The sequence below is a fragment of the Dipodomys spectabilis genome, unplaced genomic scaffold (assembly GCF_019054845.1).
Source record: "Dipodomys spectabilis isolate Male_0828 unplaced genomic scaffold, ASM1905484v1 ptg000094l, whole genome shotgun sequence".
NCBI lineage: Eukaryota > Metazoa > Chordata > Mammalia > Rodentia > Heteromyidae > Dipodomys > Dipodomys spectabilis.
The window spans coordinates 11,286,157-11,302,482 of record NW_024870771.1 but is presented as its reverse complement, the minus strand read 5'-3'; the positions used below and the strand labels follow the sequence as shown (position 1 = coordinate 11,302,482).

The 16,326-nt window shown below is 35.9% G+C and overlaps 1 protein-coding gene across 3 annotated transcripts in view; it reads left to right on the top strand.

The window, feature by feature from the left end:
- The window catches only part of Cntnap5 (contactin associated protein family member 5), a 907,059-nt gene that overhangs the window by 729,888 nt on the left and 160,845 nt on the right, over positions 1-16,326 (top strand). For 2 of the 3 annotated variants that reach the window (XM_042685182.1, XM_042685181.1), the window contains exon 14: positions 8,713-8,869. In XM_042685182.1, coding sequence (XP_042541116.1) covers positions 8,713-8,869 — 157 coding nt within the window. The remainder of the gene's footprint in view (positions 1-8,712; positions 8,870-16,326) is intronic. The other variant, XM_042685183.1, reaches the window with a different exon arrangement.

Here is a 16,326-nt window from a genome sequence, read left to right as displayed (position 1 = left end):
GGAGTAGATTATAAAAATCCAAAGAATCAGTGATGAATTAATTGTATAGTCAAGGGTCTAGATTCTGAAAAGGGAGAACTGGGCAGTACTCAGAAGAGAGAGGTTCACAGGTTTTTTTGTTTTGTTTTGTTTTGTTTTTCCCTCATTCTGGGAGCCAAGGCCAACATTGGTGACTGTATATGAATACAAAATGTTTTTCTTTTCCTTTATATCACTTGAAGTCACACACTGGCATCATTACTTAAACCTAGTACTAAATATATTGCATGTTCCAAGTAATCCCTCCATACCTCTAAAACACCGAGTGATGTTGATCTGAGTGTGGATATAAGAAGAAAGTGGTATATTTGAGCACTTAGTAGTCATTTACAGCTATTGAAAACTACAGGAAAAGATTTGTTATACTTATGTTCAAAAAGGTATTGGTCAATGAAAGGATGCACTCCATTTAAGGAAGAACACAGGATCTGTGAGCAGACTTTGGGATTATCGACTCTGTGAAGCAGCTCCCCTAAAATATCCATGCTTATGGTCTTTCTCATGGTCTCCAGATCACTGAGCCCTACAAGTGGCCTCACTCTGCCTGTCTGAGTTACTTCCCTTGTGAACTAGCAGGGGGTAATTGAGAGAAATTGTGTGTAATTTGTAGGGATTATTTTTAAACAAGGATTTTCATGTACAGTAAACCATAGTTCAGCGGAATTCTTCCCTAATATATTCCTCAAATAAATCTAATTAGTCTTGTTTAAAATGAGAAATGGTAAATAAGGGAAATGTGTCTGAAAGAAACAGAAACGGTGAGATAAGTTGATATTAGGTGAAATGAACCCCAAGATAAGGACTCAAATGGTTTTTCTTTCTTGCTATTGTTTCTAACCTATTTATAAGATGATTTCTTTGTTGCTTTGTATGTCCCTCCCCCATGGTATAACCCCTGTTTTCACTGTATCTGGTGTTGATGTACTTTGTGGAAGGGAGGGAAAAAACAAATTGTGTAAATAGGTATACAGGTGGACCCATTGCAATAATGAGATGTACAAGACCGTTATGTTGAAAAACGAACTTTACAACTTTGGCGCAATGGGAAGGGATAGGAAGGGGAAACAAAGGAGGAGGCAACAATGCTTGATAAGAAATGTACTCATTATCTTGTAATTGTAACCCCTATGTACAGTATTTTCACAATAAAAATACTTATTAATTAAAAATAATCTGCACCACAAAAAATAAATAAAAATAAAATGAGAAATCCTTATTTCTTTTATTTTTAAATGATATTTTTGTTAATTGATTGTATCAGTTTATGAATACAGTGCCATAATTCACTACATAATTTCGGTGAATATTGATCAAAGCAGGGTAGATAACACCTCCCTTTTTATTTATTTTAATATATATTTTATTGTACAGATATATTACAAAGGGGTTACAGTTATATGAGTAAGGTATTGGTATACTTCCTATAGAGCATTGTTAGCCCCTCCTTTGTTTTTCACCTAACATCCTTTCCCTCCTTACCACCCTAACTTCTCCCTCCTTCCCCGCTGCCTGAAGCTGTAAAATTTGTTTCCAATATAGTGTCTTGTACATCTCGTAGTTACAATGGGTCAGCCTCTATCATTATTTCAGCATTTTGTTACTTCCCTTCCCCTCCCCAAATTAGAAAAACATATATTCAAAATTCAAGGCACCAGAATCAAGTACAGTGAAAACAGCTGTTACAACATGGAGGAAGAACATACAAAAGAAACAAAAAAAATCACATTGTAAGTATAATAAAAACAGCAACAACTATAAAACCACTTGTGTTCCTATCTTGGGGTTCATTTTACTTGGCATCATCTTATATGGTCAAATGTACATAGATTTTGAACTTTTCTGCTTGTCCTAGACATACTATTTATTGCAAATAAGGAAAACCATGAGACCTATATTTTTGGGGCCTAGCTTACTTCCTTAATATGATTTTTTCCCCAAGTCTTTCCACTTACTAACAAATGGTCTGGTGTCATTCTTTCTGATGGAGGCATAGAATTCCACTATATACATATATGTGTGTGTGTGTGTGTGTGTGTGTGTGTGTGTGTGTGTGTGTGTGTGTGTGTGTATAAATATATACGTGTATATATACGCATATATATATATATATATATATATATATAACATTTTTTATCTATTCATCTACTGAGGGGCATCTGGGTTAGTTTCATATCTTAGCTGTGGTGAACAATGCAATAAACATAGTTGTGCTGATAGGTTTAGGATGGCCTTGTTTGTGATCATTTGGGTAAGTGCCTAAAAGTGTGATTGCTGGGTCATAGAGGAGCTGGATGTTTACTCTTTCCAGGAACCTCCATACATCTTTCCAAAGTGGTTGAACAAGTTTACACTCCCACCAAATGCAGTAGGATTCCCTTCTGGCCACATCCCCTCCAGCATCTGTTGTTATTAGATTTCTTGATTATAGCCATTCTAATAGCGTTGAGGTGGAATATCAATGTTTTGATTTGCATTTCTTCTGTGGCCAGAGAAGTTGAGCATTTCTTCATGTGTCTATTGACCATTCTTATTTCTTCAGAGAAGACCCCTCCCTTTAAGTTTTTAGCACACTTATTAATCAGTCACTTTTTTTGAGGATTTATTGTTGGGGAATTTAATTTTTGTGTTCTAACTATATTTTAGATATGAGACCCTTGTCCACTGTATGGCTTATGAAGATCTTTTCCCAATCTGTGGGTTTTCTATTGACTTGCTGCCTATGTCCTTTGCCATGCAGAAGCTCTTCAATTTCATTCAATCCCATTTGTCCAACCTTTCTTTGATTTGTTGTGTTTCTGGGTTTTTATCAAGAAAATTTTGGCCTGTACCAAGGAGCCCTAGAGTTGCTCCTGTTACTTCCTGTTATATATTTAGGATGTCTGCTTTTACTTCAAGGCTTTGATCCATTGGAGTTGTTTCTGGTGTAGTATGATATATAAGAATAGTTTTAGGGGGCTGGGAAGGTGGCTCAGTGGTAGAGCACTTGACTTGCATGCATGAGGCCCTGGGTTCGATTCCTCAGCACCACATAAGCAAAAAGAAAAAAATAATATAGCTTTAGTTTTCTATAGTTTTATTTTATTTTATTTTTGCTTGTGGGGCTTGAACTCTGGGCTTGGGCACTGTCCCTGCACTCTACTGCTTGAGCCACAGTGGCACTTCCAATTTTCTAGTGGTTTATTTAAGGTAATAGTCCCAAGGAATTTCTTTCTTGGCCAAGCCTTGAACTGGGATCCTCAGATCTCATCCTCCTGAGTAGCTAGGATTACAGGAATGAGCCACCCGCACCTGGCTATTTTCTAAAAGGGTTCAAGCAATTTTGCCACCACCATTTACTGAAGAGGATGTCTTTCTTCCATTCTATCTTTTTAGCTCCCTGATCGAAGATTAGGTGGCTATAGGTCTGTGGATTCATTTCTGGGTCTTCAGTTCTATTCCATTGGACTTCAGGTCTGTTCTTGTGCCAGTACCAAGCAGTTTTGATTACTATGGCTTTATAGTAGAGTTTGAAATTTGGTATTGACATTCCTCCAGCACTGTTCTTTCTGCTAAGGATTGTTTCTGCTATTTGGTGTCTTTTATTGATCCATATGAATTTTTGGATTGCTTCTTCTATTTCATTGAAGAATGAGGTAGGGATATTGATAGGTATAACATTGAATTGCAGATACCCTTTGGCAGCATTGCCCTTTTCACAATGTTAATCCTCTCAATCCAGAAGCATGGTTTTTCCACTTCCTTAGTTCTGCTTTGATTTCCTTTTCCAGTTTTTAACATTTTCATCATAGAAGTCATTCACTTCTTTAGTATGTATTTTATTTTTTGTGGTACTATTACAAAAGGAATCGCTTTCCTGAATTCAGCTGTGCTGAAATCTCTGGCCTACAGAGAAGGAATTTATTTTTGAGGGTTAATTTTATACCCTACTACTTTGCCAAATTTTGGGGTCAGATGGAGTAACTTGGAATTGTGCCCATGGGGTACTTTAAATACAAGATAATGTCATCTGCAAAGAGGGAGAGTTTTACTTCATCCTATTTGTATCCCCTTTATGTTTGCATCTTTTCTTACCACTCTAGCTAGGCATTCTAATATTAAATAGAAGAGAAGTGGAAAGAGTGGACATTCTTGTCTCATTTCTGAGTTTAGAGGAAATGGCTTTAGCTTTTCACCTTTAAAAGTATAATGCTGGCTGTAGATTTGTCATACACAGCCTGTGTTATATTGAGGAATGTTCCATGGATTCCTTTTTTTTCCAGAGCTTTCATCATAAAAGGGTGTTGGATCTTGTAGAATGCTTTTTCTGCATCTATTTTTTAGATAACCATGTGGTTCTTATCCTTTCTCTTGTTGATGTGATGAATTATATTGATTGATTTGCATATATTGAACCATCTTTACATCCCTGAAATAAATCCTATGTGATCATGTTGTGTGATATTTTTGATGAATTGGGGAATTTGATTGGTCAAAATTTTGTTGAGAAGTTTTGCATCTGTGTTCATCAAAGAAAGAGTCTATAGTTCTGTTTTTTTGATGAGTCCCTGATTGGTTTTAGATGAGGATTATGATGGTTTCATAGATCGAGTTTGATAGTGGACTTTCACTTTTAAGTTGGAAGAGTATTTTGAAGGCCTTGCAGAATTCAGCTGTAAATCCACTTGGTCCTGGGCTTTTCTTTGATGGGAGCTCTCTCATTGCTATTTTTATTTCATTGTGTGCTATGGGCCTGTTAAGTTGGTTTATATCATCTTTGTTTACTTTGGGCATATCGATATTTGTCAGAAATTATTCCATTTATTTATTTATTTATTTATATTCAGTCATGGGGCTTGAAATCTGGGCTTGGGCAGTGTCCCTGCACTCTTCAGCTCAAGTCAAGTGCTCTACCTCTGGAGCCAAAGTGCCACTTCTGGTTTTTTAGTGGTTTATTGGAGATAAGAGTCTCATGGACTTTCTTGTCTGGGCTGGCTTTGAACCATGATCCTCAGATCTCAGCCTCCAGAATAGCTAGGATTACAGGCATGAGACACTGGCACCTGGCTAGAAATTCTTCCATTTCTTCCAGATACTCAAATTTTTATCAGCATAAAGGTTTGATAAATATTCCCTTATAATGTTTTGAATCTTGGGTGTATCTGTGGTAATGTTTTCATGCTATGTCTGATTTTGTTTTTTGGGTGTATTATCTTCTTTTTCTGATAATTTTTGCTAAAGATCTGTCAATTTTGTTAATTTTTCAAAGAACCAACTTTTTGTTTTGTTTATTCTTTCTTTTTTTTACTCTAATTCATTTAATTTTAATTATTTATATCTGTCTACTGGATTGGGGTTTTACTCTATGTTCTTTTTCAAAGAGCTTCCGGTGCCTCATTAAATTGTTGGTTTCAGTTCTCTCCAATTTGTTGATATAGGAATTCAGAGCTATAAACTTGCCTCTGAGTACTGCCTTTGCTGTGTTCCAAAGTAGCTGTTAATTTGTATGTTCATTTTTAAAAATATCATGAACATTTGAATTTCCTTTCTAATCTCTCCCATGACCCACTGATGGTTTAACAGTATGTTGTTCAGCTTCCATGTGTTATAGGATTTTCTTTTTTCTCAAGTGGCTTTTGGTGTTGGATTCTAATTTTATTCCTTTGTGGTCTGAGAGAATACTGGACATAATTTCAATATTTCTAAATTCCAACAAATTTGGTTTGTGACCTAAAATGTGATCTATTTTGGAGAAAGATCCATATGTTACTGAGAAGAATGTGAATTCTGATGCTGCTGGGTAAAATATTTGGTAGATGTCTGTTATGTCTAGTTGATCTATGCATTTGTTTAGATGTGATGTTTCTCTGTTGAGTTTTTGCTGGGTTGCTCTATCCAGTGGGGATAGTGGTGTGTTAAAGTCCCCCCAAAATTAATGTCTTTGGATCTATGTGAGGTTTGAGTGAAGGTAGTGTTTCTTGGATACATTCGGGTGCTTCGTTATTTGGTGAATAGATATTTAGAATTGTAATATCCTCATGAAGCAAAGATCCCTTAATTAGAATGTGTTGGCCTTCTTTCCTCTTCTCATTCATTTTAATTTCAAGTCTATTTTATCTGATACTAGTATTGCAAATTCTGCCTGCTCATAGGGGCTGTTTGCTTGGTAGATTTTATTCCAGACTTTCACTTTCAGAATGTTTGTTTTTGTTTGTCTCTTGAAGCTAGAAGATAGAAGGATCTTGCTTTTTGATCCAACTAAACAATCTATGTCACTTATTTGGAGAGTTAAGTGCATTAATATTGAGACTTAGGACTGAGAGGTGTTTGGTATTTCCTACCATGTTATCCACCTTTGTGGGGGCTGTGACAACTGGTTTCTTCCTATGATTCTTAGATTCTCTGTATCTTGGCCTTTATGGTGCTCCTGTTGGTTTTCTATGTGTAGGACATTTTTAGATATTTTTGGTAGAGCTGGTTTGGTGAAGATAAATTGTTTCAAATTTTCTTTGCTGTGGAAGGTTTTTATTTGACCTTCTGTTATGAGTGAGAGTTTAGCTGGGTACAGTATTCTTGGTTGATAGTTGTTTTAGGGTATGGCATACATCATCCCAGGCTCTTCTTGCTTTGTCTCTGCTGAGAAATCTGAATTTATTCTGATTGGTTTTCCTTCATAGGTGATTGATCTTTTCTCTCTGACGGCTTTAAGGATCCTTTCCTTGGTCTCAATTGATCCTGTGCAGATTCTAACATGAAATAGGGATGTCCTGTTCTGCTCTGGTCTATTTGGGGTTCTAAAGGATTCTTGTATCTAAATGGGCTTATCTTTTGGCATATTTGTGAAGTTTTCCACTAGGATCCTGTTCAATAAATTTCCTAGACCTTTCACTTGGGTCTCTAGGCTTTCCTCCTTAAATTAGAGCTACCATAATTCTTGGATTTGTCTTGAATACTTTACTGTTCTTTCCTAATAATGTCTATGCTATCTTCAATCCCAGAGATTCAATCTTCTGCAGGGTCTAAACTACGGTCAAGAGTTTCTGCTTTATTTTTTATTTCTTTTTCTTCTGATTGATCAGATTTGATGGCTTCAAAATCTTTGTTGGAGCTTTGTTTTAGATCTTGTACAGAGTTCTTTACTTCCTTAATTTGGTTTTCAGTGTTCATTCTCAAATCCTTTAGTTGATTGGTAATAGTTTCATTGGACTCCCTTTCCTTCTGTTGGGCTTCATTCAGCATTCCTTTTGTGGCCTCCGTGGTTTTCTCCAATTTTCTGCTTGTGGATTCCATGAATGCTTCTATTAATCTTTGTTCCTTCTCATCCTGCTCATGAAATTCCTCAATTAATCTTTGATTAGCTCCTTAAACTCACGAAATTCCTGTATTTTGTTAGCCTGTATTTGGTTAGCCTCATCATGCTCATGGATTTCCCTATCATGTTCACACAGATTCCTTTGCAGGCTTTTAGTCTTTTCATTCAGCATGTTTGCCAGTATTGTTTGTAGCGCATTTTGAGGACTCTCCTCTGGATTATTCATTAACTGCTCTGTTGCCTGATTATCATGAGTGATCGTTTCTATTTTTGATAGTTTTTAAAAGGAAATTGTTATTTATCCATATTTTTGTTTGTTAGAAAGTGCTCCAATTTACTCAATTGTGGTAGTTGTCTGATCTGATAAGAATTTGAATTGGTACCCTTGCCAGTATACATCACATAAATTATTTTGGCAAATGTTATTTATATAATGAATATATATGCATAAATATTTAAATAGAGACTGTTTTGTACTCTATATATCTGTATCCATGCCGTTGGGAAAGCAAAGAGAAAAATGAAGAAAGAAACAAAATGAGAAATAAGGATGGATATGGGGACAAAGAGAAAAAAGAAAGGTGAGAGGTAAAGGGAAGAAGATGCAAGAAACCTGGTGCTGGTGGCTCACACCTGTAATCCTAGCTACTCAGGAGGCTGAGATCTGAGTATCACAGGTCAAAGCAGCCCAGGCAGGAAAGTCTGTGAGACTCTTATCTCCAATTAACCAGCAGAAACCCGAAAGTGGTGCTGTGGCTCAAGTGATACAGCCTTGAGCTAAAGAGCTGAGGGACAGCACCCAGGCCTAGAGTTCAAGCTCCATAGTCAAACCAAAAAAAAAAAAAAAAAAAAGGAGGACAAGAAAGAGAGTTGGAATAAAGACAGAAGAAAAGGAAGAAAAGAGAGAAAGTGAGAGGATAAAAGAAGGATAGAAAAATGAAGAAATGAAGAGAGAGACTATAAATGTAAATATATGGTGAAAATAAAAATTATATGTAGTTATATATAATATAATAATATAATATTTATGCTATCTAATATATACATAATTTATTTATTGCTGGTCCTGAGGCTTGAACTCAAGGCCTGGGTGCTCTCCCTGGGCTTTTCTGGTCAAGGCTAGCTCTCTACCACTTGAGTCACAGCTACACTTTTGGCTCTTTTTGTGTGTGGTTAATTGGAGATAAGATTCTAACAGACTTTCCTTCCTGGGCTTGATTTCAACTGTGATCCTCAGATCTCAACCTCTGGAATAAATTTATTGCTATTAGCCACTGGCACCTGACAATGTATAATATTTGTAGACAAGTTAATCTCCCTTTCTGTAATGTCCTTTGTGCTCTTTCAGGCTTACACCCTGACTTGTAAAACCTCTTGTCTTTCAGATGGAACACCATTTACCTGGTGGATTGGAAGGGCCAATGAAAGACACCCTTACTGGGGAGGTTCTCTTCCTGGGGTTCAGCAGTGTGAATGTGGCCTGGAGGAGAACTGCCTGGACTTTGGACATTTTTGCAATTGTGATGCAGACAAGGATGAATGGTAATGAGAACTGTGATCATTCAACAGTTCTGGAGGAAGCACATTAATTGATGCATGAAATTTCCCCAAAGGGAGAAGTCTGTGGATGAGAAATTCAATTTGAATTAGGGCTTGAATGAAAAAAGCCTGGGTCTCATATTTTAGGGCTGTGATTGAATTTTTGCCATAAAAGCACATGATTATACCACCACTTCCTTGTATTCTGAACCCTCTATTTCAAGAAAAAAAAAGGAATACAATATTGATCTCTGTGATATTTGTCAATTTTTCTATAACAGAATAGAGGTTTCAGAGACTGGAGTAAGGAAGATAAGGAGATGTAATTGTAGAGATTATTTCTCCTTTCTTCAATTGATGTTTTAGTCTCCTTCACCTCCAATAAATATAGCCAAGGAAATTTATTGACCATCTAATTAATTTTCATAATCATCTTTACATTTAATATGACTTTCTTTTTATCTTGTGATTGAGAAATGTCAATTACAGATGAGTTTAAAAATTCCCCAGAGAACCACTTTCCTATCAAGTGACAAATCTATAATTAGAGTTTAAAATTATCTGCAGAAAGTCTCTTAAAATTCTCCTTTATCAAGAAAACCCAGGTTTAAGTGGTCCAGTATGTGAAGCCTAGTTTTGCCATGTTCATTATATATATATATATATATATATATATATATATATATATATGCACATATATATATATTCTTCCAGTTAAATTGTTTATTTTTCATTGTATTTATTTTGAAAATATGTACCAAATACTTCCATACACACTTTGAATTGACTTAATTTAAGGCAGGTTTTGACTCATACAATTTTAGTTACATCATCAAATTTTGCTCAATTATAATTAAGAATATCTATGTCAAACTGCTCTCAGCCCAATTAATGTTTTTAGTACAGTGTTTTTGGTTATTACTCAAATTGTTACCAGAAAAGCATGTTGGAAATAAAATGTAAAATCATGGCAAAATCTCTATACAGCCAAAGGATGCCCAAGCCTCTGGTTCTACCAGGTTCCATAATATTTGGATCAAAACTTTACAATGCCACAGGGTTGCTTATGCACCAAGGCAACTTACCTCAGTGCCTTCTTATCATATAGGTAAACTGGGAGAATAGATCTCGACTTCTTTAGAACTCCACTTTATTCTGTAGTGAGTTCAGTGTGGTTTCTTGGAAGCCTGTAGATCCATTACAAGTTGTGTCCTGGGTAGAGCCCACATATCTGTTTAAGAAATTGTCCATTGAGACCTATTCCTGATGCAGTAGACTTTTTGATGGCAATGAGTTTAACAGGTAAATTCAGCTACTCTTGGAGAGGAGAAATCATCAAATAATATTATCTCAACTTGAGAGAGATACATGATTTTTTTTAGAATTCATATGAAAATTTGTATTCTAATAGCTTAGATTAACTTCTTTGATTCATAAATTCAACTTCAGAGTGTATAGTATTAAGAATTGTTTGCAGATTTCCAGGTTCAAAGGGAAACACACTGACTTCATGATGCATAATTGCAGAAGATGATGTAGATAAGACACAAAGTGAATATTTTGAAAGGAAAGTATTCCTCATTTTTTATGGTATTTTCTTCTTAGGGAACAACTACTCAGGGCTTACCTCATTGAATAGTGAAGGGTAGGAATGATGACACCATTTTACTTAATTGTGTTGTTGTGCTTCTATACATTTTTCTCAAGAATACTCAATTGATCATATCGTCCATTCAGCAGGTTGCCTCTCCTTCCTTGGATGTACTCATTAACACATTCACCTCTGAACCCCATCAAATACTGGTTGAACTTTATTTCCTAGGGTGCACTAAGAAGGACTCATCTCCACCTCTTGTACCAGCACATCTATAATACCACAGAGGTTATTACATATTTTATAGGCCTTTCTGTTTTCTATATGGCCAGACAAAAATCCCCATTCACTTTCTGGGGCAAATATTCTATATTAGGATATCAGAATTTATTTTTAGATACAGACCTTGTTCAACAACTAACCTATCAAGAGTCAAGAGAAAAGTACTGTACTCTTCTTTGTCAGTTGGTCAGAATATATATACTGAACACCTCCGGGCAAAGTCTAGTTGAGCAGAGATCAAGAAATTCAAGGAGGAGAGACTGAGATTTAGATTTAATTCTGAGTTAAATGATTTTGAAAACAAAAGTAAATTTGCAAAAGTGAATGTATGTTTTTTGTAATATGACATATTTACTGAGTGCCAGTATATGCCAGCCAGCCATTCTTTTGACAGAAAACTTGAAGGTCAGTCTAATCCAGTTCTTGAGGAACCTAAAGGATATGAAAAAGATAATACTCCATAGTTTGTAATGAATAGCTCAATATGGTAAAGTGCATTAACAAGAAATTAAAGCAAAAAAAAAAAAATCCCACCTCACTACTTTGTTAAAGCACAAATAAATGCACTGGTGTAGTTACTACATAGTTTTCAAGTAGGAATTGTACAAGAGATGAAAATAAAGGGAAAGTTGGTTAAATCCAGATCACAAATCCCTGGCATGGGAAAGGTCGATGAGCTAGTTTTGTCTCCATGCACATCATGGACAGGCAATACATATTTTATCACAAGACCTGAGGAAACCTTGCAGAAGTGCATTCATTATCTATCCAACTGTAATATTTACTGGTCAAAGAAAAAGTATAAAAGCTTTCATGATGATGAAGTTAATCATCAGACTCAACGTTCTTCTAACTTCATTGTCTGCCAAATTTTGATCAAGCTGGCTTTTCACATATTTCAAAGTTTTGTTTTAGATTTGAATGCTATGGGGCACATGTGTGAGTGCTAAAACTGGGGCTTGAAGTAAGGGCCTGGGCACTGCCTGTGAGCTTTTGTACTCAAGGCTAGGACTCTACAACTTGATTCACAGTTCCACTTCTGGCTTTTTGGTGGCTGACTAGAGGCAAGAGTCTCATGGACTTTCCTGTCTGGAATCCCTTGAACTGCAATCTTTAGCTCTCAGCCTCCTGAGTAGCAAGGATTACAGTGGGAGCCATTAGCACCTGGCAACACACCACAAATTATCATCCCAAATTTTCTATGTGAACATGATAAACTTCAAAGAAGTTTTCCCTGAAAAAGTTACCCAACTTACTGTTCTTAGCCAGAAAAAAGACTATGGATAATGCAGCCCCCAGTGGATAGCTGTTTAATAGATTAGAACTCCTGAGTTATATTGTCACTTAAAAAATGTTAGTAGATACTGCATAGTTCTTAGTGTTGTATGTGCTGATGTGATATTGATAACACCATATACCTTGAGGTCGGTTTTATTATCTCCTTTATCCAGTAAAGGAAATTAAGGCTCATTGATGATTAGTGGCTTGATTAATGCCACTTAACAAAGAGAGCAGAGTTATTATTTCAGCTGAATCAAACGATTCTCTTATTGACTATATCAAAGGAGATGCTAATGTTGTGATTGTTCCCATGGTCTCTCAAATCACCACAACATACATCCTTTTGTGGAATTAGCTGCTCAGGTAGTCTTGAGCAACTTCTAAGGCTCTGGTGATTTATTATTCTTTGTGTTATTTTTTGTTGTTAGGAGATGATTTTTTTAAATTTTATTTTATTGTAAAGGTGCTGTACAGAGGGGTTACAGTTACATGAGTAAGGCAATGCGTACATTACTTGTCGATCATTGTTACCCCTTCCCTTGTTGTCCCACTATCCCTTCCCTGCCACCTCCTCCCACATTCTCCCCCATTTCCAGTGTACTGTCCTGTGGGTACCATTGCTGCAATGGGTCACCCTGTATCCTTGTTTCAGCATTTTGTTATTCCCTTTCTTCCCCAGATTAAACAAATATATATGCAAGATGCAGGCTTCCAAAATCACATACAGTGGCAATAGGGGATATGCCATAGGAAAAAGAACATTAAAACAATAACAATGAAGACAGGTCTCTTGTGTCCATACCTTGGGGTTCATTTCACTTGGCATCATCTTACATGGACATATGTACATAGCTTTGTTTTGTTTTAAGAAACCTATTTCTGAAAAATTACTTTCAATAAGACTCAAGAAAATAAGAAAAAATGAGTGTGGTTCAGAATGTTGAGTAGGAAAGAGAGCTCCAAAGATGAAGTGGAACTAAAGGATAAATAAGGCACTTGATGATCTCTTCTAGGTATGTATTTCCTTTATGGAGATATACATTTCCGTTTTAGGATGAAAGAAATTCTGAAAGAAACCTTGGATCATGTAGTCACTTCTTTGAAGTTTGGTTCTGGGATCTACCACCCATACCAAATTCACAAATGTTCAAATCCCTTGAATAAAATGAGTATTTTCAAAGAGCCTACACACATCTGCTATTTATTTATTTATGGCATGTATGCCTATCCTGAGTCTTGAACTCAGGGCCTGATTGCTGTTCTTGAGCTTTTGTCCTTTTTGCTCGAGGCTAGTACACTAGTGATAGCTCCATTTCTTGTTTGTTTTTTTTTGGTGATTAATTGGAGATAAATGTCTCAGGGGCTTTCCTGTCTCTGGGGGCTTCAAACCATGATCCTCAGATCTCAACCACCTAAGAAGCTAGGATTACATGTGTGAGCCATCAATGCCTCGATGCCCACCCCTACCATTTACCTTAAATCATCACTAAATTACTTGTACTGCCTAATGCAAATCAAGTGTTATGAAAACAGCTATTGTACTGTGCTATTTGAAGATTAGCAACAAGTTAATGTTAAAAAGATGTTTCTATCCTTGTTCAGCACCAACACATTTTCTTAAAATATTTTTAAAATTTTTTCTCAACAAGATACATGCTGATTAAATGAAGTAAGCCAGGCCCAAAGAAACATATGTCCCATGGTTTCCCTTATTTGCAATAACTAGTACATGTGTAGGACAAGCAGAAAAAGTAAAAAGCTATGTACATAGGACCATATAAGATGATGTTAAGCGAAATGAACCCCAAGACAAGGAAACAAATATTTTTTTCTTTCTGCTATTGTTTATAATGTATTTATAATATACAATGTGATATTTTTGTTTCTTTGTATGTTCCTCCCCTATGGAATAACCCCTGTTTTCACTATATTTAATGTCAGGGCCCTGTAACTTGTATATACACTTCTCTGATTTTGGGATGGGAAGGGAAAAACCAAAATGCTTAAATAGGTATACAGGTTAACCCATTGTAATAATGAGATGTACAAGACATTATGTTGAAAACAAACTTTACAACTCAGGCAAGGGGTGGGGGGGTAGTTGTGTAGGTGGGAGGGAAGGGATGGTAGGGGAAAAACAAAGGAGGAAGCAGCAATGCTCCATAGGAAATGTACTGATGATTTTGCTCATATAACTTTAACCCCTCTGTACAGTGTTTTTACAATAAAAAATACACCAAAAATATTAGAAACAAACAAAAAAAGATATATGCTGATTTCATCAAGCCAAATATTGTTTGTGTTTACTCATTTGTATATGTATACACATATATATGTATAGAAATGAGTATGATATACATATTTATGTTTATATATGTATGTATATATAAAAGAATTGGAGAGGAAAAAGGAAAGAAAGTAAATAATTTTGAAACATGTCGCAACTCTGGAGATGGTATAAGGAATCTCAATAGAGGATTAGGGGAATGGGGAAAGAAAAAAACAATAGAGGCTTTTTGTTTTGTTTTTTACCAAAATATAATATATGCATGTCTTTCTAAATGCCATGCTGAAACTTCATGGTATAATTAACACATACACATAGAATGAATGACAGGAAATTAAAACAGGTACTGGGGGAGGATACTATCAGGGGAGGCCTAACAAAGAAAGTGAATGAGAGTGAATATAGAGCAATGAAAGTAATAATTGATTTTTTTTTGTATTTCAATATTTTTTTAATTGTGAAAATATCGTACAGAGGGGTTACAATTACATGAGCAAGGTAATGAGTACATTTCCTTTGTTTCCCTTTGTTTTCCCATATCCCCCCTTCCCACCCTCTGCCTGCGGGCTCCCGCCGCGCCCCCTGCCCCTCCGCCAAAGTTGTAAAGTTCGTTTTTCGATATAACGTCTTGTACATCTCATTGTTGAAATGGGTCCACCTGTATCCCTATTTAAACAATTTGTTTTTTTTCCCTTCCCCTCCCTAAATGATACCAACATCAAATACAGTGAAAACAGGTTATACCGTGGGGGAGGGACATACAAAACAACAAAGAAATCATCTTATAAATATGTTAGAAACAATTGCATAAAAGAAACAAACATCTGAGTTCTTATCTTGGGGTTCCTTCCCCTAACATCAATTTATCTGACCATTTCTGCTGCTCTCAGACATATACTAATTATTGCAAATAAGGGAAACCATGGGACCTATGTTTCTTTGGGCCTTCTCAAACCTTTATGCTAATAATTGACTTAAGAAAGGATGTTAAATAAGGAAGAGTGATAGATGGCCTATGAAGCCTAGGTTAAGGACCTATGTTGCCTAGGTTACAATGCTTACATGTGTTAAGAATGAATGTCACTTGAAACCTCTCTTGTATAACTAACAGACTAAGAAAAAGAGAAGAAAAAGAAGGCATAATCTTTAACCACAGTAAATTTAATCTGTGGATTCAGAATCTGTGGATATAGATGGCAATCATCTGGAACTGATATCCCAAGGGTTTTTCTCTCAGCCTAAAACCTAAATAGGAAAAAAATAATAATAAAATCAAGAAAAAACAAAATAGAAAAAACTATAATAAATAGCAACCTCACAACTAGTGACTACGAAGAATTTCTTTTCCCATTAGTCACCCAAGACTTAAGATTCCTCTCTGCTATGAGTTTTCTGGAGCAACTACTTTAGCTGATGGAATGTTGAGAGGAAGGAAGAGATCTCTGGGGCACCGATTTGTGCCCTGAATCTAGCACAAGAAAATGTTGAGCTAATATGTGTGTTGGTGTGGGGGACTGTGCTGGTTGAGAAAGATGGCTAGGAATCATGTTGGAGAAAAGAAAGTGGCTTTGTGAGATGTGCCCACTGATAAAGGCTCACAGCCTGAATCAGTAGTTTCTCCTCCCAATATCAGGTAAAACTCTTTTTCTTAACACAAAATATTCTTTACTATAGAATAAGATGTAAAATCTTTACTTGGATTTCCCCTTCCCTTCCCTTTTCTTCTTCTTTAATTTCATTGTTTGTTTTTGGTCAAACTCTTTGCCTTTTGCTCTTAGTGGACTTCTGTGGAAAGTAATGGTAGAAAAAAGAAGATAAAATGGAGTTAGGTTTAAATTCTAGTCCTCTGTTCATCCAAGAAAGGAAATCCATTATTCCTTTTCTTAAAGAAGAGGGTATTTTTAGAGTGTAGTTTTCAGAATTTTCATTCCTGGAGCTTCAAGGCATTTGGTAGCCTTGAAACTTTCTTTGCTACATAGAGACTATTTAGGGAATGTTGCGGAAGACATGAATGAG